Source organism: Manihot esculenta, chromosome 11 (assembly GCF_001659605.2).
Source record: "Manihot esculenta cultivar AM560-2 chromosome 11, M.esculenta_v8, whole genome shotgun sequence".
NCBI lineage: Eukaryota > Viridiplantae > Streptophyta > Magnoliopsida > Malpighiales > Euphorbiaceae > Manihot > Manihot esculenta.
Window position 1 is genome coordinate 12,054,039 of NC_035171.2, and position 13,746 is coordinate 12,067,784.

Sequence of the window (13,746 nt, forward strand, 5' to 3'; positions counted from 1 at the left end):
AACTCAATCACTACCAAAACAATTCCAAGAGCCACGAAAGAGTTTCTCACCTAAGGAATTCCAGTTGCAATTAAATTCAACATCAAAAGAGGAGTCACAAGCCAAATTAAAAAGGGAATTCAAAACCCTAGAAGGATGGAACTCTTCAATTATAAAAGGGCAACCTCCAAACCAGCAAAGGCATCTTCTGCTGAGGAATGGAACTCGCCAGAAACTCTCCAGCATCTTCCTCTTTCTTTTCTTTTCATCTTTTTGTGTATTTAGTCCACCATGAGTGGCTAAACTCCTTCTTTTCTAGTTGAAGTTGAGAATATTCAGATTTGTGATGAATTGGGAGGTTTAATACTCCCTTGTTGAACTCTTGTTTGTTTCAATATTTATGCAAACTGATCTTTTCCATAATTATTACTTTGCTTTTAGAATCAATAAGGGCCCATTGCTTTTAAATTGCTTAAGTAATATTGTTTGAATGATTTAGGTCCGTAATTGCTTAGGTTGTTCAAATACACATTTAATCAAGTTGCATAATCTAAACTTGACCACGCGGTTGGCAAGGATAGAATTGGGTTTTTCTAAGTCTTAATGCAATCAACAGTTGTTCGATGCTACAATGCCCCAAGGACGTTCCTTGGCAACTTGTTGATTAGTGTTTGATTAGCGAACGTTTCCTAATCAAACTAGAACTAAGGAAGAATTTGGATTGTGAGAAGCGTCTTCCACAACCAAAACTGATTTATTGAAATCAAATAGGAGTCTTTAATAATCAATGATCAATTCTGAACAAACTGAATTAGACTCACACTTCAGCTAGAATCTCTTTCTCATTGAAATTCTCATCTATTTAAATTATTGCTTTCTTTTGCTATTTAATTTTAATCATCAAATCAAACCCCCATCTTTTAATTATTTGTTATTTACTCATCTTGGTTATTATTAGGAAGATCTTTAGTGTCAATTCCCTGTGGTTCGACCCTATTGCCACTATCTACAAGTTTATTGTTGATTGTTTAATAGGTTTATTTTTGACGGCTTCGACAACCGCTTATCAAAAATTGGCGCCGTTGCCGGGGAATTGATTTAAACTAACGTATTTTCCCTTTATGACCAGGTCTGGCCGTAAAGACACTCTTCTTTACGACCCCGAGATTGAAAAAATTGCCAAGAGCTTAAGGAAGCAAGCAAATTTGAGGAACCAAGCCTCAAGACCATCTTCATCAACAACACCACCTCACAGACCACCTACTGCCCCTGCTGAAGAAATTTCTGCACCAGCAGAAACTTCCATCACCGCACCTGCTACAACAGAATTTTTACCAGGAACTGAATTTCTGGTCATGGCAGAAAATCCAGCAATGGCAGCACCACCTGCTGCACATGTAGAAGCTGAAATTCAAGCTGGAAACGTGCCCATTCAAGCACCTCAACAAAGGGAAAGAACTCTCGGAGAGTTAGCTGAACCAACAGGAGATCAAGCACCCTTATGCATTGAATATCCCCTATTGACAGCACCATTCGAGCTAAGGACAGGTCTGATTCATCTCCTTCCTAAATTCAGAGGCCTAGAAAATGAAGATCCTCACAAGCATTTGAAGGCATTCCACGTTGTGTGCTCAACTATGAGACCTCAAGGCATTCCAGAAGATGATATCAAGCTTAGAGCTTTCCCTTTTTCCCTTGAAGACTATGCCAAAGAATGGCTATTCTACTTGCCACCCGGATCCATCACATCATGGGCTGATATGGTAAGAGCATTCTTGAGAAAATTCTTTCCAACCTCAAAAGCCATAGGCATCCGTCGAGAAATAAGTGGCATAAAGCAAAAGCACTCTGAAGGTTTGTATGAGTACTGGGAGAGGTTCAAAAAGTTGTGCACAAGTTGCCCTCGGCATGATATTTCTGACCAATCTCTCATTGAGTACTTCTATGGAGGTTTGCTACCCTCGGAGAGAAAATTTATTGACGCAGCCTGTGGAGGAACAATTGAAAAAAAATCACCTCGAGAGATGAGGGACTTGATTTCCTCCATGGCTGCAGCTTCTCAACAATTTGGAGACCAAGAGCTGCCAACAAGGAATGTGAATGAGGTGAGTAATTCCATTTTATCATCCCAACTTTCTGAACTCACCAATGCTGTCCGTAGCCTTGTTGTGAGTCAAACCCAACAAGTCCAGCAGATTCAGCAGCCCAAGACATGTGGAATATGTGCCAACAACCACCCAACTAATCTATGTCCTTCCCTTCAAGAGGAGGACCAGCAAGTCAATGCGGTTGGAGGCTTTAATGGGCAAAGAAGGTATGATCCCTATGCAAATACTTACAATCCAGGTTGGAGGGACCATCCAAATTTTAGTTATGCAAGGGGACAGCAATATCCAAGTTACCAGCAAAGAAACCAAGCTCAAGCTGCACCTCAAAATTCTAATGCATCTCTTGAAGAGATTGTGAAAAATTTGGCAAATACTGTGCAGAATCTTGAGAAACAAATGGGGCAAATGGCTTCATCCTTAAACAAAATTGAATCACAAGGAAAGCTACCCTCCCAAACTGAGATAAATCCAAGGCAAAATGCTAGTGCCATCACATTGAGGAGTGGAAAGGAGTTGCAAGACAATAGGGCTGAAAAAGTGCAAAAACAGGACATGGAAGAAATTCTGCCAGAAAGTGATCAGGGCAGTGATTTGCCCAGTTTGCTTGAAGAAACTGACCCGATCGCTGGGCAAACTAAGCTGTCCAGCAGTGATTTGCCCAATTCTCCAGAGAAGGCAGAAAGTGATTTGCCCAAATCAACAGACCAGGCAGAATCCAGCCAAAGGCAGAAACAGCAACCTATGGAGAAATTCAAGGTACCTCCTCCCTTCCCAAAGAGATTTGCAAGGTCCCAAAAGGAGAAAGAGGAAAAAGAGATATTTGAGACACTCCGCAAAGTGGAAATTAACATTCCCCTACTTGATGCTGTAAAACAAATTCCAAGGTATGCCAAGTTTCTCAAAGAGCTATGCACCAACCGAAGGAAACTTGCTGAACGTGAAAAGGTAAGTGTGGGGGAGTGTGTTTCAGCTGTCATCCAAAGGAAACTACCAGTCAAATGCAAAGATAGAGGAATGTTTGCGGTTTCATGCAAAATAGGCAATGTGGGAATAAAGAAGGCCATGTGTGACCTTGGAGCTTCAATAAATGTCATGCCTCTGTCTATTTTTAACTTGTTAAATGCAGGTACACTCAAAGGCACCAGCATTATGATCCAATTGGCTGACCGATCCATTGTCTACCCCAAGGGAGTGCTAGAAGATGTGTTGGTACAAGTGGACCAATTAGTCTTTCCAGCAGATTTTTATGTTATTGACATGGAGGAAGACAAGAGCAACACCACCTCTGATATCTTACTTGGGAGACCATTCTTGAGCACAGCAAGAACAAAAATTGATGTGCATGATGGCACATTGACTATGGAGTTTGAAGGGGAAGTTATCAAATTTAATGTTTATGATGCCATGAAATTCCCCAATGATGTTTCTCATGTTTATGGACTTGATGTTATTGATAATTTAAGTCAAGAAGTTTTTGATTTTGATCAAGAAAACTTACTTTATGAAAGTCTTTGCAGGAAAGGAGAAGTGGACAGCAACATCTCTGAAGCAGACAAAACAGCAGACTGTTGTAACTTGCTGGATGTGGGCGATTTGCCCAGTGATTTGCCCAGAACACCAGAAAATCTGCTCAAATCACAGCTCAAATCAGACAGCAGGCAGACAGAAAACCAGCAGACAGAAAAGGCACCAGAACTGAAACCCTTGCCTAACCACCTCAAATATGCCTACTTGGGAGCTGGAAATACACTTCCAGTAATCATCTCCAACCAGCTCAGCCAAGAAGAAGAGGAAAAGCTCCTAGATGTGTTGAGGAAACACAAGAAGGCAATTGGGTGGACATTGGAGGACATAAAGGGTATCTCACCCTCAACATGCATGCATCGGATACTTATGGAGGATGAGTGCAAACCTGTTCGTGAGGCACAAAGAAGGCTGAATCCACCTATGATGGAGGTTGTAAAGAAGGAAATTGTGAAGCTCCTAGACATTGGGGTAATCTACCCCATTTCTGACAGTAAGTGGGTGAGTCCCATCCATGTGGTACCAAAGAAGACCGGGATTACCATAGTCCCTAATTCTGAAGGAGAGCTAGTACCCACTCGTGTACAAAATGGGTGGAGAGTTTGCATGGACTACAGGAAGCTCAACACAGCCACAAGGAAGGACCACTTTCCCTTGCCCTTCATGGACCAAATGCTTGAGAGACTTGCTGGAAAAAGCCATTACTGCCTCCTTGATGGATATTCTGGATTTTATCAAATCCCCGTTGCACCAGAAGACCAAGAGAAGACCACTTTCACGTGCCCATTTGGCACATTCGCATTTAGGAGGATGCCCTTCGGTCTTTGCAATGCACCAGCCACCTTCCAAAGGTGCATAATGAGCATTTTTTCTGACTATGTGGAGAAAATCATTGAAGTCTTCATGGATGACTTTACGGTGTATGGCAACTCATTCCATGAATGCCTAGCCAACTTGGAGAAGATACTTCAAAGGTGTTTGGAGACAAACTTGGTTCTCAACTATGAGAAGTGCCACTTCATGGTCAGCCATGGCTTAATCTTAGGCCATATTGTTTCAACAAAAGGGATTGAGGTGGACAAAGCCAAAATTGACACCATCAAAAATCTGCCCTACCCAACCAGCATTAGGGAGATTCGATCATTCCTTGGACATGCTGGTTTTTACAGGAGGTTTATCAAGGATTTTTCTAAGATAACTCAGCCTCTTTGCAGATTGTTACAGCAGGATGTACCATTCAACTTTGATGACAGCTGCAAATCAGCCTTTGATTTGATCAAATCACTCCTAATTTCTGCCCCCGTCATCCAGCCACCTGATTGGACCCTTCCATTTGAGATCATGTGTGATGCCAGCAACTTTGCTATAGGTGCAGTATTGGGACAGCGCATAGGTAACTCTCCTCATGTCATTCACTATGCCTCACGCACCCTAGATGCTGCACAATGCAATTATTCCACCACGGAAAAAGAGTTGCTGGCTGTTGTGTTTGCATTGGAGAAGTTTAGACCCTACCTACTTGGTACAAAGGTGATTATATACTCAGATCATGCTGCACTAAGGTATTTAATCAAGAAAAAGGAGTCCAAACCTAGGCTGGTGAGATGGATATTGCTGTTACAAGAGTTTGACTTGGAGATCCGTGACAAGAAAGGCAAGGAGAACCTTGTGGCTGATCACCTCAGCAGAATTCTGACCGAGATGGAGACATGCCCCATCAATGAGACCTTCCCTGATGAGCACCTCTTTGCTGTCCAAGAAGAGGAACCATGGTATGCTGATATTGTTAACTTCCTTGCCATAGGTGATTTGCCCACTGATTTGCCCAAACACATAAGAGACAAGATCAAGAAGGAAGCAAGGTATTATGTGTGGGATGAGCCTTACCTATGGAAGCATTGTGCAGACCAAGTCATAAGGAGATGCATCCCAAATCATGAAATCACTTCTGTTCTGACTTTCTGCCACTCCTACAGCTGTGGAGGTCACTTTGGGCCACGCAAGACAGCCTTGAAAGTCCTTGAAAGTGGATTATTTTGGCCTAACATATTTAGAGATGCTTATTTATTTTGTAGGTCATGTGCAAGATGCCAACAAACGGGAAACCTTGGCAAAAGAAGTGAAATGCCACAAGCACCCATTATGGTGTGTGAAATCTTTGACATATGGGGCATTGACTTCATGGGACCATTCCCACCTTCCTTTGGCAACACCTACATACTACTTGCTGTGGATTATGTGTCTAAGTGGATTGAGGCCAAAGCAACAAGAGCTGATGATGCAAAAACAGTGGGTGATTTTGTAAAATCCCACATTTTCTCAAGATTTGGACTGCCCAAAGCCATAATCAGTGACCGAGGCACCCATTTTTGCAACAAGGTAGTAGAAACTCTCCTCAAAAAGCACCATGTCATCCATAGAACATCTACTGCCTATCATCCTCAAACAAATGGGCTGGCTGAAGTATCAAATAGGGAGATCAAGTCCATCTTGGAGAAAACGGTCTGCCCAAATCGCAAAGACTGGAGTACACGCCTCAATGATGCCTTATGGGCATATAGAACAGCATATAAAACTCCAATTGGGATGTCTCCATATAGGCTGATTTATGGGAAAGCATGCCATCTACCTGTGGAACTTGAACATAAAGCCTATTGGGCTGTGAAGAGCTGTAATCTTGATGAAAAAGAAGCTGGAGTTAACAGAAAATTACAGATTCAAGAGCTTGAGGAGATCCGGCGTGATGCCTATGAAGCTTCATGGGATTACAAAACAAAGACTAAAGCCTTCCATGATAAGAATATCTCCAGAAAACACTTCCAGGTTGGTGATAAAGTCTTGCTTTTTGATTCCAGATTCAAATTATTCCCTGGGAAGCTTCGGTCTAGGTGGATTGGACCATTCTTAGTTGAACATATCTATCCACATGGAGCTGTTGACATTAGGAGCTCACAAACTAGCAAAGTTTTCAAAGTTAATGGGCATCGTTTGAAGAGATTCTATGAAGGTTTTACTGTCCATGTTGTGGAGGAGCTTCCCTTGGATCCCCCTTCCCAAGACTGCTGAGCAAGACACTGAAGTCCAGCCCAAGACAGAAAACAGGGCGCTACTGGGAGGCAGCCCAGATGTAGTGATTTGCCCAGTGATTTGCCCACTGCTTGCCCAAATCGCCGGGCAAATCGACTGAATGTACCATAATCACAAGTGATTAGGGCAGTGATTTGCCCAGTTGCCAAGATAAAGTAACCAGATCACCGGTCCCATCGCAAAACCAAGCACATCATCAGCAAAGGGCGTGAACAGTACCAGCCCAGCAACTGCAAAGGAGAAGCGATCTGGCCAAGTGATTTGCCCACTGCTTACCCAAATCACTGGTCAAATCACCCTGTCAAGAATCCAGAGGGCCAGCAATAAATGATCAAGGCAGATCACATACCCTAATTACTTTAAATAGTCTTTTCTTTTATTTTTAATTTTTACGCTAAACTACTGTTTTTATCTCTTCTACTTCTTCAAGCTTTCCCCTCTCCGACCACCACTCACCCACCGGCGAACTCAAGACCACCATGGTCCGAATCAAGATGAAGGCCACCGGCGGACCGTTCATGTGGAAGAAACTAGGGCTGCCGAAACCCATCCCCTATGACAGTGACGATGAAGCGTGGGATACCACTCCACCAGCCACCACCAGCACCGAAACGCCACCGGCTACTGAACCAGCGACCGGACGCACCGACTCACCGGCCGCCCAGACATATCGCTGGCAAAAGAAACGGCAAAGAACGCCGCCACCACCATCCACAATAGACCCGAAGACAAACCCTGCGGGCGAAATGCTACCTGAAGCCACCACTCCCACCGGCCACAGCCACAAACGGCCAAGAACACAGTCGCCACCAAGATCAGAGCTGGAACCCACCATTGCCATACATCTCGCAGGACTCAAAGAAAGTGGTACGCCCACTGATTCCACCAACGCTGTGCCCACTGATGCGCCCACGGACTTGCCAAGCGCTATGCCCAGCGATGTGCCCACCGATGCGCCCGTGGACTTACCAAGTGATGTGCCTAGCGATGTGCCTAGCGACACACTCAGTGATATGCCCAGCAATTTGCCCAGCGATTTGCCCAGGCCAGCATACCCAGATCACATCGTCAAATGACTGACATTCAACAAAATTTCTGAGCGCACCAGGCTGCTTAAAGTTTCATCCCTACCATATCACCCAGGTAAATATATCCACCATGCCACCCTTGGAGCACTGAGACTCCATTCCCAGGTACGTTCTCTAATTTCTGCTATTGGCTGGGACACCTTTTTCCTCCTGCGCATGCCCTCCTTCCTTGAACTCACACATGAGTTCTTCACCACATTCTATTTTGATAAACCTGCCATGCATAACATACACACACCAGGCACTATTGGATTTAGGTTATTGGGGAAGCGATTTCGCTTATCCCTGCAGGAATTCGGCATAGCCATGGGCTGTGAATGCCCTCAGTCCACCTGGGACTTCCCTGCTGAGTTTGATCCAAGCTCTGTGTACTTGGAATTAAGTGACAATCCACCAGACTCCTACTCACCAACAAGGTCCAAGGACCTTTACCTCAAGAACCCCAGCCTGAAATACCTCCACAGATTCCTGGCTTACACATTTTCTGGGAGGAAGGATGCCTCCAACATCCTGACCAGAACTGAGTTATATATTCTTTGGTGTATGCACACACATAGGAAAATACATCTGGGATACTGGGTTGCCACCCAACTATCTAGCATCATTCAGTATAACAGGCCACTGATTTTTGGCCCCTTGATCACTGCCATTGCAGTGAATCTCAAATTATTGCACCTAGCATATACTGACCTTTCCCCCACCCCCAAAACAACCCCCTTGGACCTACGCACATTGGATGATATGGGGTTGCTTTGTAAGGTGGGGGATTTTTTTTCCATTGCACCTGCAGGTCCAGTAACGCCACGCCATGAGCGTGTTTTCAGAAGGAAGAAAGCCACCATAAGCACCACCACCCAGTAGCCAGCCACTATAGCAGATACTGCAGATGAGGCAACACAAGCAATAGGGCAGGAACCAGCAAATGAGCCACCTCCAGCAGCCCCCCAGCAGGATGCTCCTCAGCCACCTGAAGACAAAGCCCCCAACCAAACAGTAGAGGCTCGTCTCAGAAGGATTGAAGATCGAATGCAAAGGATGGAGCACTTGTTGGACCTGCTGGTGGACCATTTTCTGCCCCAGCACCGTGACAGATAGCGATCTGCCCAATGATTTGCCCAGTGCTTGCCCAAGTCACTGGTCAAATCACTCACAGGCCAGGGAGTCCCTTTCCCTTTTCTCCTTCATTTTTTCTATATGTTTCTTCACACATTGAGGACAATATGTGGGATAGGTGTGGGGGTACTGGAGAGTATTTATTCATTGATTACACCATCTTTTTGCTTCTTGTTGTTTCTTTTTGTTTCTTTTTGCATTGTTCCTACCCCTTTTTGCACACACCAGAATTTTTTTTCACACTCCTAGCACACACACATAGAATTTTGTAGCTAATTGCTCTACTCAACATAGATAACAAAGTTGAAAGAGTGCCCTTATCTCATGACCCCATTGATTTGCCACCCCTTTAAGCCTAAATTGAATCATTCACAGTATGTTACCTTCACTTAGGGAGTTTTTCTCTTGAATTGAATCCTTAAATGTGCTAAGGTCAAGGGAAATAAAAATACAAATACATGCAAACACAAAGCTAGTGTAACTCCCTATGAGCTTATTTGCCCAAATTATCATGAAAAACCAGCACAAAGCACAAATCACAAACTTGTTCCAATGGTCTAAGACTATGAACTGAGCCTAATAGCCACTTGGAGAAGTAACTGACTGAGTAACCGGGGGTGTATCACCCATGTACACAATCGCGTAAAAAGGTCAGTAACTTTTCAAGCGAATAAGTTTCGATGGTCTAGACTATGAACAGAGCTAGTAGCCACTTGAACAAGTGACTAACTGAGTAACCGGGGGTGTATCACCCATGTACACAATCGCGTAAAAAGGTTAGTGACTTTTTCAGGCAAGGATAAGAATAAGTGCTGCTGAAAATAAAAATATAAATTAAATAAAAAGGAGAAAGAGAGAAGGTGGCAGGTCACTCATAGGGGTTGCATTAAAACTAACATAAAGGAATAAGCATGATTGATTCAAAAACCTTTCTCTTGACCATGGTAGGTGAAAGGAAACAAGGAAAGGAGAGGATGACCTTAGTGCATGTACTCTATACTGTGATAATTCAGATTAGGAGTCTAGGGGGAGCTGATTAAGTGGTATTTAGGCTCTAAGGAAAAAGGGGGCTTGATTGGCTAAGTTATTTGTTGCTTGAGGACAAGCAAAAAGCTAGGTGTGGGGGTATTTGATCAAGCATAAATTAGCCACATTTTTATTATCTTTTTTATTGTTTATTTACATATTTTTTAGTTTAATTTATGGTTTCTATCTTGTTTTTACAGAAAAGGAAAGAATTGGAAAATTGGAGAAAAAATGCAGAAAATTGACAGAAAAGTGATTGGGTCAATGATTTGCCCAGTGATCTGCCCAGTTCAAGCTGAAGCAGAAACCTGGAGGCAACAGGCAGAAGTGATATGGGCAGTAATTTGCCCAGGACACTCGAGGACACTGGCCAAATCACTCGCAGAAGACAGAGAGAACTGACTGGCAGAAACGTGATCAGGTCAGTGATTTGCCCAATCCCTTGAAGAAACTGGTCAAATCGCCGGGCAAATCACTTCGACAGCAGAAAATACAGCAGAGCGGGAAATTGTTCAGGAAACCGAATTTCAAGTTTTCAGAAGTCCAAATCCAACTCAATCACTACCAAAACAATTCCAAGAGCCACGAAAGAGTTTCTCACCTAAGGAATTCCAGTTGCAATTAAATTCAACATCAAAAGAGGAGTCACAAGCCAAATTAAAAAGGGAATTCAAAACCCTAGAAGGATGGAACTCTTCAACTATAAAAGGGCAACCTCCAAACCAGCAAAGGCATCTTCTGCTGAGGAATGGAACTCGCCAGAAACTCTCCAGCATCTTCCTCTTTTTTTTTTCATCTTTTTGTGTATTTAGTCCACCATGAGTGGCTAAACTCCTTCTTTTCTAGTTGAAGTTGAGAATATTCAGATTTGTGATGAATTGGGAGGTTTAATACTCCATTGTTGAACTCTTGTTTGTTTCAATATTTATGCAAACTGATCTTTTCCATAATTATTACTTTGCTTTTAGAATCAATAAGGGCCCATTGCTTTTAAATTGCTTAAGTAATATTGTTTGAATGATTTAGGTCTGTAATTGCTTAGGTTGTTCAAATACACATTTAATCAAGTTGCATAATCTAAACTTGACCACGCGGTTGGCAAGGATAGAATTGGGTTTTTCTAAGTCTTAATGCAATCAACAGTTCTTCGATGCTACAATGCCCCAAGGACGTTCCTTGGCAACTTGTTGATTAGTGTTTGATTAGCGAACGTTTCCTAATCAAACTAGAACTAAGGAAGAATTTGGATTGTGAGAAGCGTCTTCCACAACCAAAACTGATTTATTGAAATCAAATAGGAGTCTTTAATAATCAATGATCAATTCTGAACAAACTGAATTAGACTCACACTTCAGCTAGAATCTCTTTCTCATTGAAATTCTCATCTATTTAAATTATTGCTTTCTTTTGCTATTTAATTTTAATCATCAAATCAAACCCCCATCTTTTAATTATTTATTATTTACTCATCTTGGTTATTATTAGGAAGATCTTTAGTGTCAATTCCCTGTGGTTCGACCCTATTGCCACTATCTACAAGTTTATTGTTGATTGTTTAATAGGTTTATTTTTGACGGCTTTGACAACCGCTTATCATGCTCAGAATGTGTGTGCTGGACTTTGGCGGTTCTTGGAGGCAACATCTACCTTTGGTGGAGTTTGCCTACAATAACAGCCATCATGCTAGCATCGGGATGGCTCCTTATGAAGCTTTGTATGGGAGGAAGTGCAGATCACCTGTTTGCTGGGAAGAGGTTGGAGAAAAGGCCTTGGCAGGGCCTGAGCTAGTAGAGATCACCAGTAGGGTGGTACCCATAATCAGAGAAAGGATCAAGACTGCTGCAAGCAGACAGAAGAGTTATGCAGACATCCGCAGAAGGCAAGTAGAGTTTCAGGAGGGGGATCTGGTATTGCTCAAGGTGTCTCCTATGAAAGGAGTGGTTCCCTTTGGGAAGAAAGGTAAACTAGCCCCACGATACATCGGACCCTTTGAAATCTTGCAAAAGATTGGGAATGTGTCGTACAAGCTGGATTTACCTGCCTCAATGGAAAGAATCCATCTGGTTTTCCATGTTTCCATATTGAGGAAGTTTGTGTCGGATCCGGGCAAGGTTCTTAGTGAGCCTGATGTGGAGATCTAAGAAGATCTCACTTATGTTGAGCAGCCAGTACGGATCGTAGACACCCAGATCAGGAAGCTGAGGAACAAGGAAATCCCGATGGTGAAATTCCTGTGGAACCACCACAATTTGGAAGAATGCACTTGGGAGACACGGGAGTCCATGCTCCAGCAGTACCCTTATCTCTTCTGAGGTTAGTTTTATGTGTATGATGTGTGTTATGCCTTGCTTGTGCTAGTTGAGGAACATTTGGGGATGAATGTTCTTAAGAAGGGGAGAATGTAGTACCCGGCTAGACTCCGGTATCGGAATTCCTGCCGTCCGGTGGAATCTCGGGTGTCGGAGACCTCTAGAAGGGTAAAACCATGTTTTTATAAAATGTTTTAATGTGTTTTATGTTTTTAATCAAGAAAGAAATGAGTTTTTGCATGAAAATAGCCTTGGAGGAAAACTCAGGTTCAGCCACCGAACCTCAAGTTCGGCCGCCGAACATGCACGCCTTCGGGAGCGCTTTTAGGCCCCCGAAAGCATAAGTGAGGGAAGTCCAGGTTCGGCCGCCGAACCTCATGTTCGGCCGCCGAACATGGCATGCATGCGGAGGCACGTTCGACTCCCGAATGTGGCCTGGCCAGCCACCTATAAAGGGGTCCCTTGGCCAAAAACGGGCGAGTTTTCCCCCATTGTCGGCCAAGGTGAGCTCTCCGCCGCCCCTCACCAATCTCGAGTTCCTTCCTTCAAATCTTTCACGGTTTTCACTAGTTTTCACCTTGTTTTGAAGATTTTTGAGCAAAAGGACAAGTTTTTGAGCTTGGAGACCCAAGGAGCTAAATCTCTCCCAACTCCAAGTTAGATCGCCTCTACTCTCGATCTTCAAGAGGTAAGAGTCGATCTCTAGCTTATGATGTGTTTTAAACAAGTTTTATACAAGTTTATGGAATAGAAATGCATGTTTAGGTTGTTTTGAGTTTATGGGTTTAATGTGTGTTTTGAGCAATGTGGGTATGTTTGATGTCTTATAGTTGGGGTTTAGACTAGTTTGAGACCCCTATGAACTTGTATGCTTGATTGTGTTTGATTGGGAGTGTTGTAGAATAGGTTTATGCATGTTTGAAAGGGTTGGGAGGCGTTTGTGCATGTTGGAGCTGAGTTTCTGCCACTTTGGAGAAACTTAGGTTCGGCCGCCGAACCCGCTTGTGGAGGCAGCCTTCGGCTGCCGAAGCCTGCCCCCGAAAGAGGACTTTCGTCTCTGGAGGGCAGTTTCGGCAGCCGAAAGTGCCGCCGAACATGCATGAGTTTCGTCTCTGTCTGGGAGCTTCGGCCGCCGAAGTTGCCGCCGAACCTGCCTGACTTTCGGCTCTTGAGGGACTTTCGGCCGCCAAACCTGCCGCCGAAAGTGCCCTGTCCAACCCTCCTTTGCATGTTTTTCTATGATTGTTTCATGATGTTCTAGGGGGTTTTTGGGGAGTAGTTTAGAGTTATGTTCGTGTATGTTTGGTCCCTCATTTGAGTCCACCTGTGTAGGTTCGGACCCGAGGAACCGAGGACCCCAGCAGTGAGTCAGCTGCTCCAGTGTCTGGTCAGAGCTATCCAGAGGTGAGTTGAATAACTCATTACGTTTTAAAGCAAATAATGGACATTTTAGCATGATTCACGCATCATTAATGCCATGAGATATACTAGGTTGTTTACATTAGAATTCAC

The 13,746-nt window shown here is 43.6% G+C and overlaps 1 protein-coding gene across 1 annotated transcript; it reads left to right on the forward strand.

Moving 5' to 3' along the window:
* Positions 1-2,954: 2,954 nt before the first annotated feature.
* Positions 2,955-7,774, forward strand: LOC122725014 (the record flags this gene model as incomplete). Its single annotated transcript, XM_043961425.1, has 4 exons — positions 2,955-3,050; positions 3,987-5,550; positions 6,055-6,592; positions 7,261-7,774. Coding segments are annotated over 4 exons (2,712 nt in total), but the record flags the coding sequence as incomplete, so codon positions are not given.
* Positions 7,775-13,746: the final 5,972 nt, after the last annotated feature.